At 33.7% G+C, this 17,858-nt stretch overlaps 4 protein-coding genes and 1 non-coding gene across 5 annotated transcripts; all 5 read left to right on the plus strand.

Moving 5' to 3' along the window:
* The first annotated feature begins 3,717 nt into the window (after positions 1-3,717).
* Positions 3,718-13,759, plus strand: LOC120199489. Its single transcript, XM_039200545.1, has 2 exons — positions 3,718-4,419; positions 13,746-13,759. The coding sequence occupies exon 1, from the start codon at positions 3,835-3,837 to the stop codon at positions 4,402-4,404; it is 570 nt and encodes a 189-aa protein (XP_039056476.1). The 5' UTR covers positions 3,718-3,834; the 3' UTR covers positions 4,405-4,419; positions 13,746-13,759.
* Positions 4,697-4,768, plus strand: TRNAC-GCA. Its single transcript has one exon. It is a non-coding gene; the product is annotated as a tRNA-Cys (tRNA).
* Positions 8,012-10,386, plus strand: LOC120199488 (plant intracellular Ras-group-related LRR protein 5-like). Its single transcript, XM_039200544.1, has 3 exons — positions 8,012-8,628; positions 9,057-9,973; positions 10,067-10,386. Exons 1-3 carry the CDS (start codon positions 8,100-8,102, stop codon positions 10,202-10,204), a joined length of 1,584 nt encoding a protein of 527 aa, XP_039056475.1. The 5' UTR covers positions 8,012-8,099; the 3' UTR covers positions 10,205-10,386.
* A 1,350-nt stretch (positions 13,760-15,109) lies between the features above and the next one.
* On the plus strand, positions 15,110-15,904 carry LOC120199414 (protein LOL1-like). The gene is made up of 4 exons (XM_039200503.1): positions 15,110-15,203; positions 15,373-15,486; positions 15,587-15,700; positions 15,768-15,904. The coding sequence occupies exons 1-4, from the start codon at positions 15,143-15,145 to the stop codon at positions 15,902-15,904; spliced, it is 426 nt and encodes a 141-aa protein (XP_039056434.1). The 5' UTR covers positions 15,110-15,142.
* A 1,438-nt stretch (positions 15,905-17,342) lies between these two features.
* LOC120199415 (late embryogenesis abundant protein 6-like) lies at positions 17,343-17,765 on the plus strand. The gene is made up of 2 exons (XM_039200504.1): positions 17,343-17,411; positions 17,508-17,765. The coding sequence occupies exons 1-2, from the start codon at positions 17,343-17,345 to the stop codon at positions 17,763-17,765; spliced, it is 327 nt and encodes a 108-aa protein (XP_039056435.1).
* The last annotated feature ends 93 nt before the right edge of the window (positions 17,766-17,858 follow it).

Here is a 17,858-nt window from a genome sequence, read left to right on the forward strand (position 1 = left end):
AAGGATGAACCGTAAATACGATAATTAAATGGAAAGTTAATGGGCAAAAGAGAGTCTCGGGAGTTCCATCGATCAGCTTATCGCCCTTCCAAATAACGCCTGCAATCGCATCGCTGCTTGTATTCATTGCAAAATCAATGGGGGGGAAGCAAAACGGAGAAAATATGAGAATGAAAGAGTGGGAATGGAACCATCGCAATCGAAGAGAAATGCATCGACGGAATCCAGCAGTGCTTTTGCGTTGACGCCGCACAGTAGCTCGTCGGTAGAACTTGAAGTGGGATTTGAATTTGTAGTCTCCATTGCTCGCTTCAATCCTTGTTCCATCAACAAATCACCAAGTCAGTAGAGTTGCATGTTAGAACTGTTTCCAAAATCCATCCGTCAAAAAGATTAAAAAAAAGTAATAGTAGCAATAAGAATAAGAATTTACGAGTGTGGAAGAAGTATTTCTTGAACAGAAGGTGTACGCAACCAACAGCTGATTTTTGCCAAATGCCAATGCTTTTCTTTCACTGGCAGAATCACCCATTCAGGCTTTAAATTCCATTTAGGTAATTGCAGTGAATATTTTGTGTATTGTTGATAATTATCGATATTTTTTTTTTGATATGTACAATCAAAATTAAGCTATATTCCAATTGTTACATAAAGTTAAGTTAATGCTATCGTTTCTATCGATGAACCTATTATTAAGAACAACCCCAACAATCTTCTTAACATTGTTGATGATTTCATTGGTGCTTCGGCTTTTCCCCGTAAAAATCCTTCGATTTCTTTCTTCCCAAATGATGTAATTAAGCCTACACCAAGAGAGTCTTAGAACAGTTGAAATCAAAGATTTCCCCTTCCATGAGGTTGCAGCCCATTCCAGCAAGCTGGACCAAGACGAGAAGGACATGGAAACCGGACAGGATGAGCAGAGAGGTCCAAATAGATATTGAAAACCTGCAATTGCAGAAAAGATGGTCTCTTGTTTCGATTCCATCATTACAGAAGATACAATCAACGTTAGAAAGTAACCCGAATCGATGTAATCTGTCCTTGGTAGGAAGACGATCCAGAATGAGCATACAGGAAATAATACTATGTTTCGGTACATGGAGAGAAAACCAGATCAACTTATGCCATATGACTTTGTTGTTTTTAGGTCGAATCTCATTCCAAATTTGCGTAGTGTTAGCTGCAGAAGAAAGCAAAACAATCATGGCTATGCTTCGAGTTTTCAGAATTCGTTTAAGAATCCAGCTTGAGTTATGTGGTTCAAACATAGTCCAAAAGTCCTTGTTCTTGATGTAATTAATTTGAATCCATGCTACCCAAAGAGAGCCTTCACCAGCAAGGAGTTTTCTGGTAAGGTGAATCAAGCTCACATAATTCCAAGTTTTAATATCCTTAAGTCCTAATCCACCTTCAGACTTTGGTTTACATATTTTACTCCAACTCACCCTTGCTCCTGAAGCTTTTGTATCTGAGCCTTTCCAAAAGAATCTTGAACATAATTGTTCAATTTTTTTATTATAGAAAGAGGCAAAACAAGTTGTCGACACCAAAAATTTACAATGCTATAGAGTACAGTCTTGACAAGCTCCACCCTGCCCGCATAAGTCATATTCTTTGAAGACCATTGGTGAAGTCTGTTAGTGATGTTGTCAATAAGAGCTTGACAATCCTTTTCGGTTAATTTCTTTGTGACCAGAGGAACACCCAAGTAACGAACAGGTAGTCTTCCTTGTTTAAAGCCAATAGAATTTATAATTGCTTCAAGGGTATTATGAGATATGCCAGCCGCGAAGAGTTCACGTTTTCCGGCATTAAGCTTCAGTCCAGAATATTCATAAAAGTAGTCCAAGACTGTAGTGACTCCCAGAACAGACTCGAGCTTACCCTTGCAGAAAATTAGCAAGTCATCTGCAAAGGACAGATGAGTTAGTCCAAGGTTTTTGCATTTAGGATGAAAAGAAAATATCCCTTTAGAAGCGACAGTGTTGAGCAGATGGGACAGAACATTCATAATAAGAACAAATAATATAGGAGAAAGTGGATCTCCTTGTCGTATCCCCTTTGCACCTTTGAAATAACCAACCAAGCTTCCATTAAAGGCAATAAAATATCGAGCATTCGAGAAGCAAGCAGTAATCCAGTCAATGACTTTAGGTGGAATATCCAAGGCTTTGAGAACAGCCAAAATGAAATCCCAATTAATGGAATCAAAAGCTTTTTGAAGATCAATTTTTAAAGCACATCTTGGTGATATCGATTTCCTCTCATACCCTTTGACAATTTCTTGAGCAAGGAGAGTATTATCAACAATACTTCTTCCTTTAACAAAAACAGATTGATTAGAGACTATAATCTCTGAAAGCAGAGGGGTTATCCTATTGACAAGGATTTTAGTAATAGCTTTGTAAATCACTGAGGAGCATGATATTGGACGGAAATCAGAAACCTTACTTGGATTTGGCATTTTCGGAATTAAAGCAATAGTGGTCGAATTGAAAGCTGGATAGATAAAAGATTCCTGAAAGAAATATTTAACAGCCTTGAGAACATCATTACCAACCACATTCCAAGCTTTTTTGAAGAATAAAGCTGAATAATTGTCGGGCCCCGAAGCCTTATCATTGCCTTGACTGAAGATGGCTTCTTTTATCTCCTCATTGGTAACATCTTTAGTAAGCATTTCTTTGTCATCCGAGGAGGTAATAGGGTGAACCAAATCTTTAAGAATAGGATAGGGCAAGCTTTGATATTAAGATCTGGAGATCCTCATAAATTTTTGAAGTAATCAATAATTTCTCCCGACATATCTTCAAAAGATTCAAGTTTATCCCCTTGATGATTGACCAAGACTCTTATAGTCTGTCTTTTGGTTTTGGAAGCAATGATCGAATGAAAAAAATTTGTACATCTATCACCTTCATTAATCCAATGCACCTTTGCTTTTTGTTTAAAAAACATCGATTCAACTTCTTGTAATGAGTTGAATTCTCTCTGCAATTCAAGTTCTTTCTCCAAGAGACCATCACCTCTTAAGGTATGAATTTGCTGTAGTTCAAGTTCAGCTCTCTTTTGTGCGACTTAGGAAGAAATGTCACTAAAATAGTCTTTGTTGAGTTTTTTAAGACTAGATTTCAGACGCTTGAGCTTTGTGAATAAGATCTTTGTTGGATTACCTTCAGTCTCCAAATTCCAGGAATGGCTCACAGTTTCCAGAAAGTTTGGATGGAGCATCCAACAATTAAAGAATTTAAAAGGTTTAGGTCTATTTGCATGGACCTCTTTACTTAAGTTCACCAAAGCCATGCAATGATCAGAAGAGTCCAGAGCCATAAATTCCACAGAAGATAGGGGAAAAATCAAACCACAAAGGATTGATTAAAACTCTGTCAAGTTTCCGCGCCAAGAAGTTACCACTTTGTTTGTTGCTCCATGCAATTATCGATATTTTTTGTATTTATTTAAAATTAGTAAAAAAAAGAATAATAAAATTATACATATCAATTGAATCTTTAAACTTATTTTAAAAGATATTAAAATTATTTTTTATTAAGTGAAGAGATAATTATATATTCAAATTCACATAAAATCAATAATATAAACATCTTTAATCTCTGGAACATATGTTAGATCTCTAATAAATCAATTTCTTGACTGTGGTATTATTAGTTTGAAGCAGCTAATAAACCATTATTAGGCTGGCAATTGGTCATTTTCTGTGAAGTGGGTTGCAGTGGAGCTTGAATTTTGAGCCCAATTAGCCCTATATATAAGTGTTGAACTCAGCAATTTACAGACCAAAAGCTCATTATCTGAATCAAAAGAGACATAGCAATGGAAAGATATCAACCCCCCAGTACCGGTCTCATTCACCTCTGGCCACTCATCTTGCTCATGGACATCATCACTCCCTCCAAGGGGGTCCTCAACGGCACGGAGCTTCTCGAGCAGGTGTGCAACCACACGTCCGACACCGTATTCTGTGTTACGACTCTTATTGCAGACCCAAATGCAGGTGGCCCGCAAGCCCTCGCCGGCGACCTCGCAAATGCTGCATTACGGTCAGCTCAAACCAAGGCCACCCACGCACAAGCCCTCATAGCCCTCCTCCTTCAAAATGCCACCAACTCTTTGGACCGTCACAGCCTCCAAATATGTCAAAGCAGCAACAACGAGGCCTTGTCGCAGCTTTCATCGGCTAACAACGAGTTCAACTCCGACTCACTCGACTCCATGGTGGGACTGATGAACGGTGCTGCCGGTGTTACAAAAGCTTGCCTGAATGAGATCCAAGGCAGAGGCCACCACTTTTCACTTCTGGCCGCCGTTAATGCTGACTTGATCAAACTTTGCGAAATTTGTATTGTATCCACGAGATATTTCACTATTGAAGATTTGTACTAAATGACTTCTAGTTATGTTAGTATTGTGATCTCTAATGATCTATTTTGCTGCTACAAAACCTAATACATATGAAAGTACAAGAGGTAGTGCCAAACTTGATGGGACCAAAGGCAGATGCATGCATTCACGGGCTAACAGTTTTGGTTCTTTGGGAATTAAAAAGAAGCAAAATATATGGGTTTTGTTTTGTCTGTGTTTGTTTAACATGATGCGTCGGTCGAAAGCAGTAGTGTGGGTTCCAATGATTTTCTGATTTTGTCTTGTTTTAGCCTTTCACCACGTGAAAACATCGGGGTCCATAGCTCAGTGGTAGAGCATTTGACTGCAGATCAAGAGGTCATCGGTTCGAACCCGGTTGGGCCCTTTTTTTATTATTATGTCCTTTTTTTTGGGGGGAAGACTTTTATCACTTATCTAAAATCGTAAACGAAAATCAGTCTACGAATACAGTAATAAGCTATTCCAAATTTTGTTCATATCATAATAAAGCAGCCACTTCTCCTTAAAAGGTTTGCTTAAAAAACATAGGATGGCAGGTGATCCTTTGTAACATCCAATGGTTTATTCCTATAGGTTTATTTAGCATAATAAAAACCTATGTTTAACAACAAATCAATAATCCAAGCCACAGAAGACGCATAACACTCCATATATTTCAAAAGTCATAAATTACACCTAAATTATCACATTTATTAATGTCATGATATAACAAAAGACTAATAATACATTACCTTGCTTAAATCACCAATGGAATCCTTGAATCAACTTCCTCTAACCTTCTCATTTATTCGAAAACTGTTAGCATAACATTTATTTATGTATGAGCAAGAGTTTTATAATCGTTTAATAAACCAACGAATATGTGCTCGATTTGCTTATATTCACAAATATTTGAAACCTCGTTTATTGGCTTGTTTGTAAGCTTGTTATCGAATCGTTTATTGGATTCTCCTTTTCCTTCTACACCTTTTACGTTTTAAATATTGATGAAGATAGGGAATAAATTGAACAAATGGTAAACATTGGAGTTAACTGTGAAGCCCAAGGGGTTTAAGGACTTGTGACGTGATTTCACCATTTCTAAACATATAGATGAACATATTCTTGAATATTAAACGAATATATTGGTGAATGTCGAACAAACATATTGAGGACCACATTCGTGAACGCTAAATAAATATGTTTGTGAACATTAAACAAACATATTCGTTCAAATTCGATTCATTTACATTCATATTTATAATAAGTAAATAATGATAATAGAAATAATATATAAAAGAGTAAACTACACCAATGGCCACTAATGTTTGAGTGAGTTTTGTTTTCCCCACTAAAATTTCAAAAGTAATAAATCGATAACTAAAGATATTGATTTGTAATAAAATGGTCACTAACGTTATCTATTTGTAATAAAATGGTCACTCTACTGTCATCTCCGTTAAATTGATGATGTGGCAACCTTAAAAAAAGTTAGTATTTCATTTTTACCCCTAAACTAGTGCTAAAATATCAAATTGTTCATTGAACAATGATTTTATATCTAATTTACCGTAAAAAGTTTCCAAATTTTCATTTTTTTCTAAACACCTCATTACATTCACTATATTCGAACCACGTTCCTTACAAAACGGAAATCACACATAAACAATTAGGTGCACTTTTCTTTGTATTTGTTTCAACCACACTTAAACAAAACCTAAAAGTATAAATCAATCTTCAGCTGCAATATTCTTATCTTGTAGTGTTGCGTTGGAGTAAAGTAAATATTGGTGTGCTCTATTCTTTCTTTAGCACTTGATTTTCGGCTCGTGGGTTACTAGTCGTTTAAAATATATAACGAAACAAAAAATAACAGAATGGTTCACTCTTTTTTGCAACTAAAGATAAGGCCACTTATAGTCTAAATATAGATGTTTTGTTTAAGTGTGGTTGAAACAAATACCAAGGGATTTGCTCCTAATTTGTTTAAGTGTGTTTTTCGTTTTGTAAGGAATGTGGTTCGAATATAATGGATGGATGGGGTGTTTGAAAAAAAAAATGAAAATTAGAAAGCTTTTGGGATAAATTAGATATAAATTCATTGTTCAAATACCTATTTGATGTTTTAGTCGTAGTTTAGGAGTAATATGAAATATTATCCTTTTATTAACATTGTCACATCACCAATTTAACGGGATGATGGTAGAATGACCATTATGTTATAAATAGATAACATTAGTGACCATTTTGTTACAAATTGATAATATTAGTGACCGATTTGTTACTTTTGAAACTTCAATAGGAGAAACAAAAATATACTCAAACATTAGTGATCATTGGTGTAATTTACCCTATATAAAAATATTGAGTTGAAATGTCAATCGATTATAAATTTATTATCTTTTAAAAAAAGATTTTTAATATTTCTTGGACGACTATGCTCTACTTGGGTTGCCTGCTCTTAATGCATTGACTTCATCAACAACGACTTAAGAGCTCTACTCCAACACGTATTTAACGGCTTAGCAAATAATTGTAGGTGACGAGATTAGTTTAATTGAGAAATTCGAGGGTTGAAATGACTCACATTTTAATCAATGTGATATATTATTAATCCATAAAATAATCAGGCATCTCTTCAAATTGTTAATTCATTCACATATAAATGTCCTTTGTTTTTATATCTAATGGCATAAGGGGAGGTAAGATAATAGAATGTTCCCAACATTAGGTTGAGAGTAACTTTCGTAGAAGACCTTCGAATTATAAAATGTCCTACGTGAGACTCGATCCCACGACCTCAAGATTAAGAATCTTGTACTCTCCAACTGAGCTGGATAGTTATATATATGTTATATATAATTAATGAATTTTGTATCCCAGCTTACATTTTCCCCACGGATAATTTTATAATTAGGAAAACAATTGGGTTAATTCACCAAATTTCCTTATATTATGGGTCATGCTTTAAACTTGACCTTAAATTTCAGACTATTCCAATTAAATCCTCAAACTATTGTATCATTTAAATCCTATGCTTCATCTCTGACGTTAAGTTGCAGTTCGATGGACTGATGGAACGACTTGGTTGGGATGAGAATTTAGTTTTTAGGTTCAAATTTAATTAGTAATTTAGAGTGGGACTCGAGGGATGTCTACTGTAATTATTCCAATATGAAAAGTATGTACTATGATTTGAAAAACAATTTGATGGAAAGCATAAAGAAATGGCAGGCAACTCTTTTTGTCCATGAGTATTATAAAAAGGAGTAAACTACCTATTTGATCATCTACATATTACTTAATTTTTATTTTGATCATTAAACTATTACTTTTTTATAATTATACTTAATGTTATATATGGATTCTATTTTGATCACTCAAAATAAAAAATTAAAGGTGATGCTGACATAACGTTTTTCTTATTTTTTAATATTGATTTGGCTTTATCTTGTGATGACATATAAGTGACCAGAACAGAACCAAACACGTAATAATGGATATAATTTTGAAAAATATAATAGTTGAGTGACTGTAAGAAATATTAAGTAATAGGTGGGTGACAAAATAAGTAGTTCACCCTATAAACAACCGAGTCTAAACCAATTACGGTTTGATTACGAACAGCGAAGGCTCTTTGCCTACACTTGATAAACCTTTCTAAAACAATCGTCTTCCTTTTTCTCTCGTCCAAAACCAAAAACAGCACCGTGGCCATGGCGGTGAGGTCAAAGCAAGATCCCTCTCCTGCTTTTGTAGAAACAATACAAGAGATCATGAGACTTTACAGATCCCTGCCGCCAAGGCCTTCAATCGGGGAGGTGGAAGCAGCCAAGTCCGTCGTCAAAACTGTCGAGAACGAAGAAAAAATCAAGCTTGAAGAGATCTCGAAAGAACAACCCCCTGAAGATGTCCCTGGGGAACTCTTCTCCGTCCTAAAACAGGTGAAAAAGACTATGGTGTTGTTTAACAGCCACGAGCAAAAGAAAGAGGCCCTTCACTTGGTTGAAGCTGACAAGATGTTTGAGACCTTCGATGGGTTGATTCAGAGGGCTTCTTCGCTGGTTTCCGGGGAGGCCCAGGATGAAAAGATTACTACTTTCGGGGAACAAGTAAGCAAATTCGATGGAGAAAGTGTTACTACTGATGACAGTTTGGTGAAGAGAAAGGAAGATGGTGAATTGGATAAAGATGGTGCTAGGGGTTTGGTTAGAACTTCTTCTGCAAAGGCTTCTTTCTTTTCAGGTAAAGCACATAATTTCTTATAATTTTTGGGGAACTTTAGTTTCTCATGAAATTCTGCAACTTTATCACTGAATTATGTATTCAATTTGAGGATATAGTTTAAACCTATGTAGGTGGTTTTCACTGTTCAACCTAAGTGTTTCATGGTGAAATGAAATAAGTTTATTTGAAGGATTCCAGCTTTAGATCAGAAAGGTCAAATATGTAGGTGCATTTTCTTTATTTTTTTAATTTTAGAAATGATGATTGTTTTTCTTCCTAAGCTGAGTTGAGTTGCGATGACTGATCATTTTCAAGTTATATTTTGTTTTGGTTGAATTGAAAAGCTGGGATTTATTTCTTAAAGGGAAAGATCATTAAAATAGGTAGATATAATTGATAGGCTAGGAAAATGCAGTCCTAAATGAAGGCTTTTGGTGTATTTGCAGGTGAAAATAGCAGTGAAAAACTAAACCTAATGAAGACAGCAGCGCTTATCGAAAATACTGCTAGAACAGGAGGAGTGGTTCTTGATCTTAGGGGCAAGTTGATGGACCAGATTGAGTGGCTTCCTGTATCGATTGGGAAATTAAAGGATGTAAGCGAATTGGACTTATCTGAAAACCGTATTATGGCGCTCCCACCCTCCATTGGTGGCCTTCAGGCCTTGACAAAGCTTGATCTTCACTCGAACCAACTTATAAACCTCCCTGATTCAGTTGGGGAACTTGTCAATCTAATAGAGCTTGATCTCCGTGCGAACAGGTTAAAGTCACTGCCTGCTACTTTTGGGAACTTGACAAACCTCATGAATCTAGATTTGAGTTCTAACGAGTTCACCCATTTGCCAGAGACAATTGGAAATTTAAGCTCTTTGAAGAGACTTATTGTCGAAACGAATGAGCTCGAAGAACTTCCTTACACAATAGGAAATTGCTCTTCTTTATCAGAGTTGAGATTAGATTTTAATCAGATAAAGGCTCTTCCCGAGGCGATCGGGAAGCTCCAATGCTTGGAGATTCTTACTGTACACTATAACAGGCTCAAAGGGTTGCCGACAACAATGGGCAACCTTTCCAATTTAAAGGAGCTTGATGTAAGCTTCAACGAGATTGAATTCATTCCCGAGAACCTCTGTTTTGCAGTAAATCTGAGAAAATTGTATGTGGGGAAGAACTTTGCAGATTTAAGAGCCTTACCGAGATCAATCGGAAACCTTGAGATGCTTGAAGAGTTGGATATAAGTGACGACCAGATCAGAGTTCTACCAGATTCTTTTGGATTATTATCGAAATTGAGAGTTTTTCGGGCCGATGAGACTCCATTGGAAGTTCCACCAAGAGAAGTAATCAAATTGGGTGCCAAGGTAAATGCTAGTTTGATGTCGAAATTAACTTGCAGGGGATCTTCCCTGTTTAGTTCTTATGAGGTACTAACTTACTCGTGTGTTCATCATTAGGCTGTCGTCGAATACATGACTAATCTGGTGGCCAAGAGGGATACCGTGTCGGCACCGGCGAAGAAGGAGAAGAGTTTATTCTTCAGGATCTGCTTGATTTGCTGGCCATTCCGAACTGCGAATGCGGAGAACGGGTAAGCTGTGAATGTTCTACTATAAATGTGTTATCCTGTATATAGATCAAAACGTTTTGGTCTGTTTTCAAGATGTGTTGTAAGTCAGTGTAAATTATGTGTGTTTCCTGAGCCTTACTGCTTTCAGGTTGTTTTCATTTTCAAATCCCAAGTGAAGAACTTTACAAATGTAAATCTTTTGGCGTCTCTTCTACTTTTTTGTGTGTAAATTTTGCTTCTAGTGCTGGGAACTTGGACACGAAAAAACATGTGTGAACAGGTGGAATGGAATTTAGTCAGAACATGTTTAGTTGTTCCATGTGCCTTCTTCCATTCTAAATTCTCTGATTTTTTGTTGGGAAGGGTTGAATTTTTAAACTTTTAGGGAAATCCGAAGTGATAAGATACTAGGATTTCGAATATAAAAGTATAAATGAAAAATACAAAAGATACTAGGATTTCGAATATAAAATTATCAATGAAAAATACAAAAGAAAAAGTTAAACTTATATGATAATCTAAAATTTTTAAGGAATGGCTACCCTCGATTATCTATTGGTTTATTCCTAAATATATCATTTTGCTTTCTCTTAATCACAACTTGATCAAAAGTTAAATCAGATTAAAAATCCCAGGACAAGAGCAATATGAATGCAGATCAATAATTGATGCATCAAATATCTTGAGGAATCATCTTTCTCAGAAAGGGGATTTTTCAAAATGTGAGAATGTCAAAATCAGTGGGCATTAATGAATCTGGTGTCAAACAGCAGGTTCTCACAGAATTTTCTGGAAAATCCCATTTCTTTCTTCTTGCTTACATTAATTGTCATACTCGATAGAGGATCATAGGTAGGGTAGCTTTTACAACAAGGCAAATCTAAAACATGTAACCTTTTTCTGTTTATTTGCATGCAAAAAGAAACCTTGAGTTAATTACTTATTTCTTCATATACTTTCCGGTTATAATTATTTATTAAGCTAAAATGAATAAAACACTTATATGTATATATTAAATAAATGTCTTCCTTGGCAAAACATAATGTCAAAATATTTGAGATCATACTGAGGGCAGCCATCACCCATGCTGACTTCTTCCATCTGCTAACATTCAAAGAATTAAACGCCTACAAATTATGCAGTGGATAATAGAGATGAGTCATCATAATCTCATCTAGGGTTGAATTTTGTCATTAGTTCTTATATTATATATAAATCATAGATTTCAACTTCATGCTCTAATTTAATCAGTTTCAGTCCTTATACTTTTAAATTTTTTGAAATTCCAATTGCGATCCAAATGAAACATAGACAAACTATTGGAACTTAAAACGACCAAATAAGATAATTGAACTCAATCTATAATTTACACTTCGTATAGAGAGTAATAGAAAATTTTGACTTAATACATCCAATATTATTATTATTTGAGTCAAGACCAAAATTTTAAAACTAAAAAAATACATAAGCTAAAACTGTTCAAACCAAGATATAAAAACTAAACCTATAATTTATAAATAATACATGGACTAATAGAAGAATTTGACCTTTCATTGGGTATATCTATGTTTTGATGTAAGACATGGATATCAACGATGATGAAACTAGAACTGAATATTGGGCCAAAAGATTAAAGACATAACAAGTATTTAATATTATTAAATTTGTGATCATGTATAATAATATTATGATCGTAACAAGTATTTTAGTCATAATTTTGGTCACTTTTCCATTCAAATATCACGACAGATATTAGATTTTTTTTTATTTATTATACGACACATGTTAGATGATATATGATATCTTGTCTTCCAAGAAACCAAGTAATATTCAGAACGTGCTATTATAACGTGTTAATTCATCATATGTCCATAAATTACGACTCTCATTTCAAATTAATCCTAAAACTTTTAAACATTTTAATTTCATCCTTAAACTATTACTCTCATTCTAAATTAGCCCTTAAACTTTTGAACATTCAAATTCAATCCCCAATCTATGAATATCATTCTAAATTGGTCCCTAAACTTTTAGATCTTTCAATTTCATCCCCAAATTCATCCAAATATGCAATCCATTTCAACCATAGTTTAACCTAATTTTTTTTTGAAACATATAATGATATAACTTGCCTAATCATTTTATTAACAAGAGATGTGATTATTATATATGAATAATTTAGGATAAAATTGAAATATTCAAAAAGTTTGGGACCAATTTAGGATGAAGATCATAATTTAGGGATGAAAATGAAATTTTCAAAAATTTGAGCACTAATTTAGAATAATAGTCATAATTTAAGGATGAAACTAAAATGTTTAAAAGTTTAGGGACTAATTTGAATTGAGGGTCTAAATTGGGCCCATATGATGCAACTAACTCTTTTAAAATTAAATTAGGATCAACTATGATTTTAAGAAAAACTATTCCAATTATCGAATTTTAAACAATCATAATTTTTCACCAGCCTTTTTTGTTTGGCAAATTTATTTTATTAGTATTTTGTATTTGTTATCATTGGTTTATTATTTATTTAACTTTAAAATAAATTTCAATATCAATATTTTATAAACTTTTATAATAATTCTTTTATATTAATTAAAATAGGTTGAGATAATTATAAACAAAATATTTAATTAGAAAATATTAACAAAAAACTATTCAGTATTGTATTTTATAAAATTAAAATCATATTTTTAACATTTAGTTTAATTAATTTTAAATTTGTCTTAAAAATTGAAATTTCATAAGAAATTTCTGACAAAGCTCGATTATTTTCCACAAGTTTTGATTTTGTGTCGGATAATGTTGGGATTAAGCACAAGAAAAACGTTGATTGATATTTAAGGAAAAGTACACAAATATTTTTTAGAATATACACATATATATTAATAATATAAAATATTTATACAAGAATGTAATACTCGAATTTTATCAGGTCTATCGTTCATAAGTTTTAAACATATTTTATTGAAATTGATTTTGAAGTTGATACATCATCTCAATTGAAATGAATTTTTAGGCAAGATTCGAGTGTTCTCAAGACATGATTTCTTCTTACCAACGGGGTTGATTTAATTATTAAGTAGTTTGATATCACTTAAGAAAAGTCTCAGGTTCGAGCCATTGTTATGTAAAAAATCTCCTCTTAGAGACTCACCCTCCAAAGCTAAGTGTGCGAGCCGGTCAATCCATATTAATCAGGGCAAAGCCATGGAACTGAAGAGCAACAAAAAAAAAAAGACATGATGTCTTCTTGAATTATGATAAATTTTCACTTGGTTTTTCAATGCATTTTGAGACGCCTCAATCGGACATCGAGAACTCAAGATGTATTTCTTTTCGCGAAGACAACACGACAAAAAAATTAATATGGTTCGAATACGAGATTTTTAATTTATTACGAATTTTTAGTTATTTTATTAATTATTTGTAATTAAATTAAATTTTAGGCATTTAGATTAATTACTATGTCAAATCTCATTAAACTCGTTATCATTCATTTTTTCTATTTTTTATTTTTCACAACTCTAATTTATTTTATTTTACAGTAACAAAACTCAAAGCTAAATAATTTGATTCTTTTCTTTAAATTTTGGTTTAAACTTTAATTTTCTATATTAAGACAACTTGTAACCGTATTGGCACTAAAAAGGTAATGTGGGGTGCTCATCCTTTCCCACATGTAATCGATTCTCAAATCATTCCAAGTGAATTTCTAATAAGACGTAGTTTCGATAAAAGGTAAATTTTAAGTATATGATTCTACATAATCTGAAAAGATCGGTGAAAACTCGAAAATGTAAAATGATTCACTTAAGTCGTCTAGTGTGGGTTATTATAGGTGGATTTTTCTAGGAATAAAACAAATTGATCTATTTGTTACCTCTTTATTTAACTATTATTATTTTTGGATATAAGTCATTAGTCTTATTAAAAAGTGAATATATATCTAAAATTACAATAAGAGTTTACAATTATCATTAGAAACTAAATAAATAATCTTAACATTTTCCTATAACATTGAATCCAGTTACTTATCAAATTTTTTAATCGGTTATTAAATCAGTTGTTGTATATATTTATAATTTTGTTCCTTATCATATTATAAATACAACTTGATAATATTTATATTTATATTTTTTTATGATACTTCTAATACCTTGTGACATGTGTAACATAATTAATCTTTAATTTTATATCATATATTATTATCACATTATAAATTATATTCGCTTCTAGTTATAGATTTTAACCCAACATAAAACAGTGAAATTTTGCGTTGTATTTTTCACCAAAATGGACCGAGAAGGCAAGACCAACTTCTTAATTTTACAGAAAGGAGAAAACTTTAAGTTTCTTCTTCTTCTTCTCCCTCTCTCTATCTTTTCATAGGGAGAAAATGAAAGCTTTCGGTTGACATTTAGTCCCTAAGATGAACTGATAAGAAAATAGTAAAAGAAAGAAAGTCATTATAACAACTTCTACTTTCTCTTCCATTCTAAACTTAACCCTCTCTCTCTCTCTCTCGCGGCGTCTCCACTTCATATGCAAATTGAATAGGTTGGTATGTGTTTGCCTCACTTCGTAATACTTAAAGTTCAAATGAATTTCTTTGTTCATCAGGTGTCCACTAGCTTCTGTTTTTGTTTGCATGCATCCATTTATCACCATCTTATACGGTTCTACAAGAAAAGTTCCCAAATTGGAAATTAAGCACTTTTAGTTATACAATTCTTTTACTCTCTTTCCCTCTTCTCTTTCACTATTAAATGTTATGTAGTTCATTCTGATAACAACTTTTAGCCATGTTATGAGTTTTGTCAGTCTGCAGTTCCTAAGTTTACTGTTTTTACTTTTTGTGAACATGGCAAGAATGGGAAAAAAGGTTGGTGCTATCTGTTTTGAAGCCAGTGAATCATTAGATCCTGGAAAGGAGAATTTACTTGTGTCTAATTTTACAATGCCAGTTCCTCTTGCTCCATATCCAATTCCTCCAGGCTCATATACTACTCCTGGCAATGGTATCTTGTTCTGCTATGCAATACATTTATCTTGAAACAATTCGAATTGTATTATTGTTTAGTTGCTCAAATGAAGAACCTTCTTAAGAAACTTGATTAGCTGCATCCAATAAAGAGATAGGAGTATTAGGCTTGGCAAAGCAAAATAGATTTAAATCTATGTCAGCAGGTGCTCAAAGCCAGCTTGTATGTTCGGGATGTCGAAATCTATTACTCTATCCGGTTGGAGCAACCTCAGTATTTTGTGCTATTTGCAATGCAGTAAACGCTGTGCCACCTCCTGGTATATCATCTGCTATTTACTTTCATAACATCTTTAGCTTATATGTTTCAAGTTATTCCCTTATCTGTTACACGAAAAAACTGGGTGAAAATGATTGAAGGCAGAGAAATGGCCCAGATGGTTTGTGGAGGTTGCCATACATTACTAATGTACATTCGGGGAGCCACAAGTGTTCAATGTTCATGTTGCCACACTGTCAATCTGGCCCTGGAAGGTAACTACGATGCTTATCTCTCTCAAAGCAAACCTTGTCGATTAAAAGCTTCCTTCGTTTTCGATAGCAAATCAGGGGGCACATGTAAATTGTGGGAACTTCAGGATGCTACTAATGTACCAGTATGGAGCGCGATCCGTAAAATGTGCAGCCTGCAGTTTCGTCACATCGATTGGGATCAGTTCACACTATTTTGATTCATAAGGATACACGCTTCCTCTTAAAAGAGTACCATCTTTTTGAAATGTCTTTCACTGGATGATGCAGGGATCAGCAAGTAGTGCACCAGAACACATGTTCAACAGCTAGAAATAGCTTTACAGTTGAGAAGTTACAACTTTGGTTTTTCACATTACTATTATCCTTTTTTGTTTTCCGTTATGCCTGCGTGGCATGTTACTGAATAAGCAGCTTTGGCAGGTGGTTGGACCTTTTTAGGTTGAACAATGGATTATGTTATGATAAGATAAAGACTTAAATTTGCTTTTACTTTGCCATGTATGAGTGGCATTGAAGCTTATCTCCGATTACTTTTCTGCTGCATACTTGTCAATGGCTGAAGTCTATCCAATCTAACAAGAGCAATCACTCTCACAATCGTTGCAACCTCGTTTCACACACCAACTTCCATCTGAAATTGTTTTCAACTCTCTGTTTTTTAAGGAAATAAAATCCTGACAAGAACGAAGAAAATGCACTCTCAATCTCTTAAAATCAAGGAGAATTGGCTATCCTATAAAAACACTGGATTGCATCACAAGCTTCAACATTTTACTTTTAAGAGATTAATTATCCAAAATAATTTTAATAGTAATTTATATATCATTTTACCATTATATACCATTCTACCATATTAAGTCGGTCTCGTCTCAAGGCTGTTACTCAGTCATGTTTATCTAATATATTTTTATTTTGTTTTTATTACAATTCTATTCTACTACCTGGGCTCCTACGTGGCAGCAAAACCACCGCACTGCAATGCATGGTTGATGCGTGGCTATAACTTCTCATCTTGAACATTTATGTGAATAAAGAAGGCTGCTGTTATTAGCAGGGGGTGAACGTTGAATGAATAAGTTGAATAAAAAAATTTTGAGTTATTTGAATTGACGAGTCATATTTTATAGTTCGTAATTGATTTGAAATTTTTCGAGTCGAGTCAAGTTTGTATTTAAATTTAATCATCCATATTTATAATAGTATAATATTATTTGATTTTAATTTAAATGTTTTTATAATTATATACACTACATATATATATATATATAACAATCCATCCATGTGTGATTTTTTATAAAAAAAATATTATACATATATCTTTATTTCATATGTAATATACATATACCACACAGAATTGAGAGACTCGTCTTAAACTTGAAAATTCATCTACTAGTTACTAAAAATTTCGAGTTATATTTTATAACTAGATTTGAACTTAAATTTTTTTGAGTCGAGTCGAATTTATGAAATTATAACTTGAAGTCATTTTGAGTGAGTTTTTATCGAATCAATCAAAAAATCGATTTTTCGAATTGAGTTTTGTTCGACGCTAGTTATTAGAGTGTAGCTGAAATTAAAGAAAGGAACTGCATTTGATTTCAATCACTACAGTTTTGCAGCTAAAGTCTCGTCGAGAAAGAGAATGCAAGCAGTAAAGGAGAAGATTAGCAACATGAGCAGCAGCCCCAAGAAGCATGTCAACATCGGCAAAGTTAAAGTTGAAGAAAAGGTAGCTTTCCCTTTCAGTAATTTTTTTCACTATTAAAAGGAACAATAAGTTGTGACATGCATATTTTAATTGTCGCAGTTGGAGAAAGCAACGGCAACGACAGAAGATGAGAAGGAGTTGGCTCATGAACGTAGAAAGGCCAAGGAAGCTCGAGCAATGATGGAACAGCATCAGGATAAGGTCAAGCACTTGGAAGAGATGTTGACGCCTAAACAACCCCAATATCTCCCTGGCTATGGCTATGATCTTGACCATGACCCGGCACTTCAACCCGAACAAACCACGGCTCCTCCCTATCATCTTACGGCTCATCCTCCACCTCACAAGCATTCATAAGGGTTGAGACAAAGGCCCTACACATGGCCGTGGAGGGGTTCTTCACAAGTATTACCATCCTTATCATTTGTAGTCTTCCACGTTTATTTATAA

The sequence above is a fragment of the Hibiscus syriacus genome, unplaced genomic scaffold, assembly GCF_006381635.1.
Source record: "Hibiscus syriacus cultivar Baekdansim isolate YM2019G1 unplaced genomic scaffold, ASM638163v2 tig00005459_pilon, whole genome shotgun sequence".
Classification (NCBI taxonomy): Eukaryota; Viridiplantae; Streptophyta; class Magnoliopsida; order Malvales; family Malvaceae; genus Hibiscus; species Hibiscus syriacus.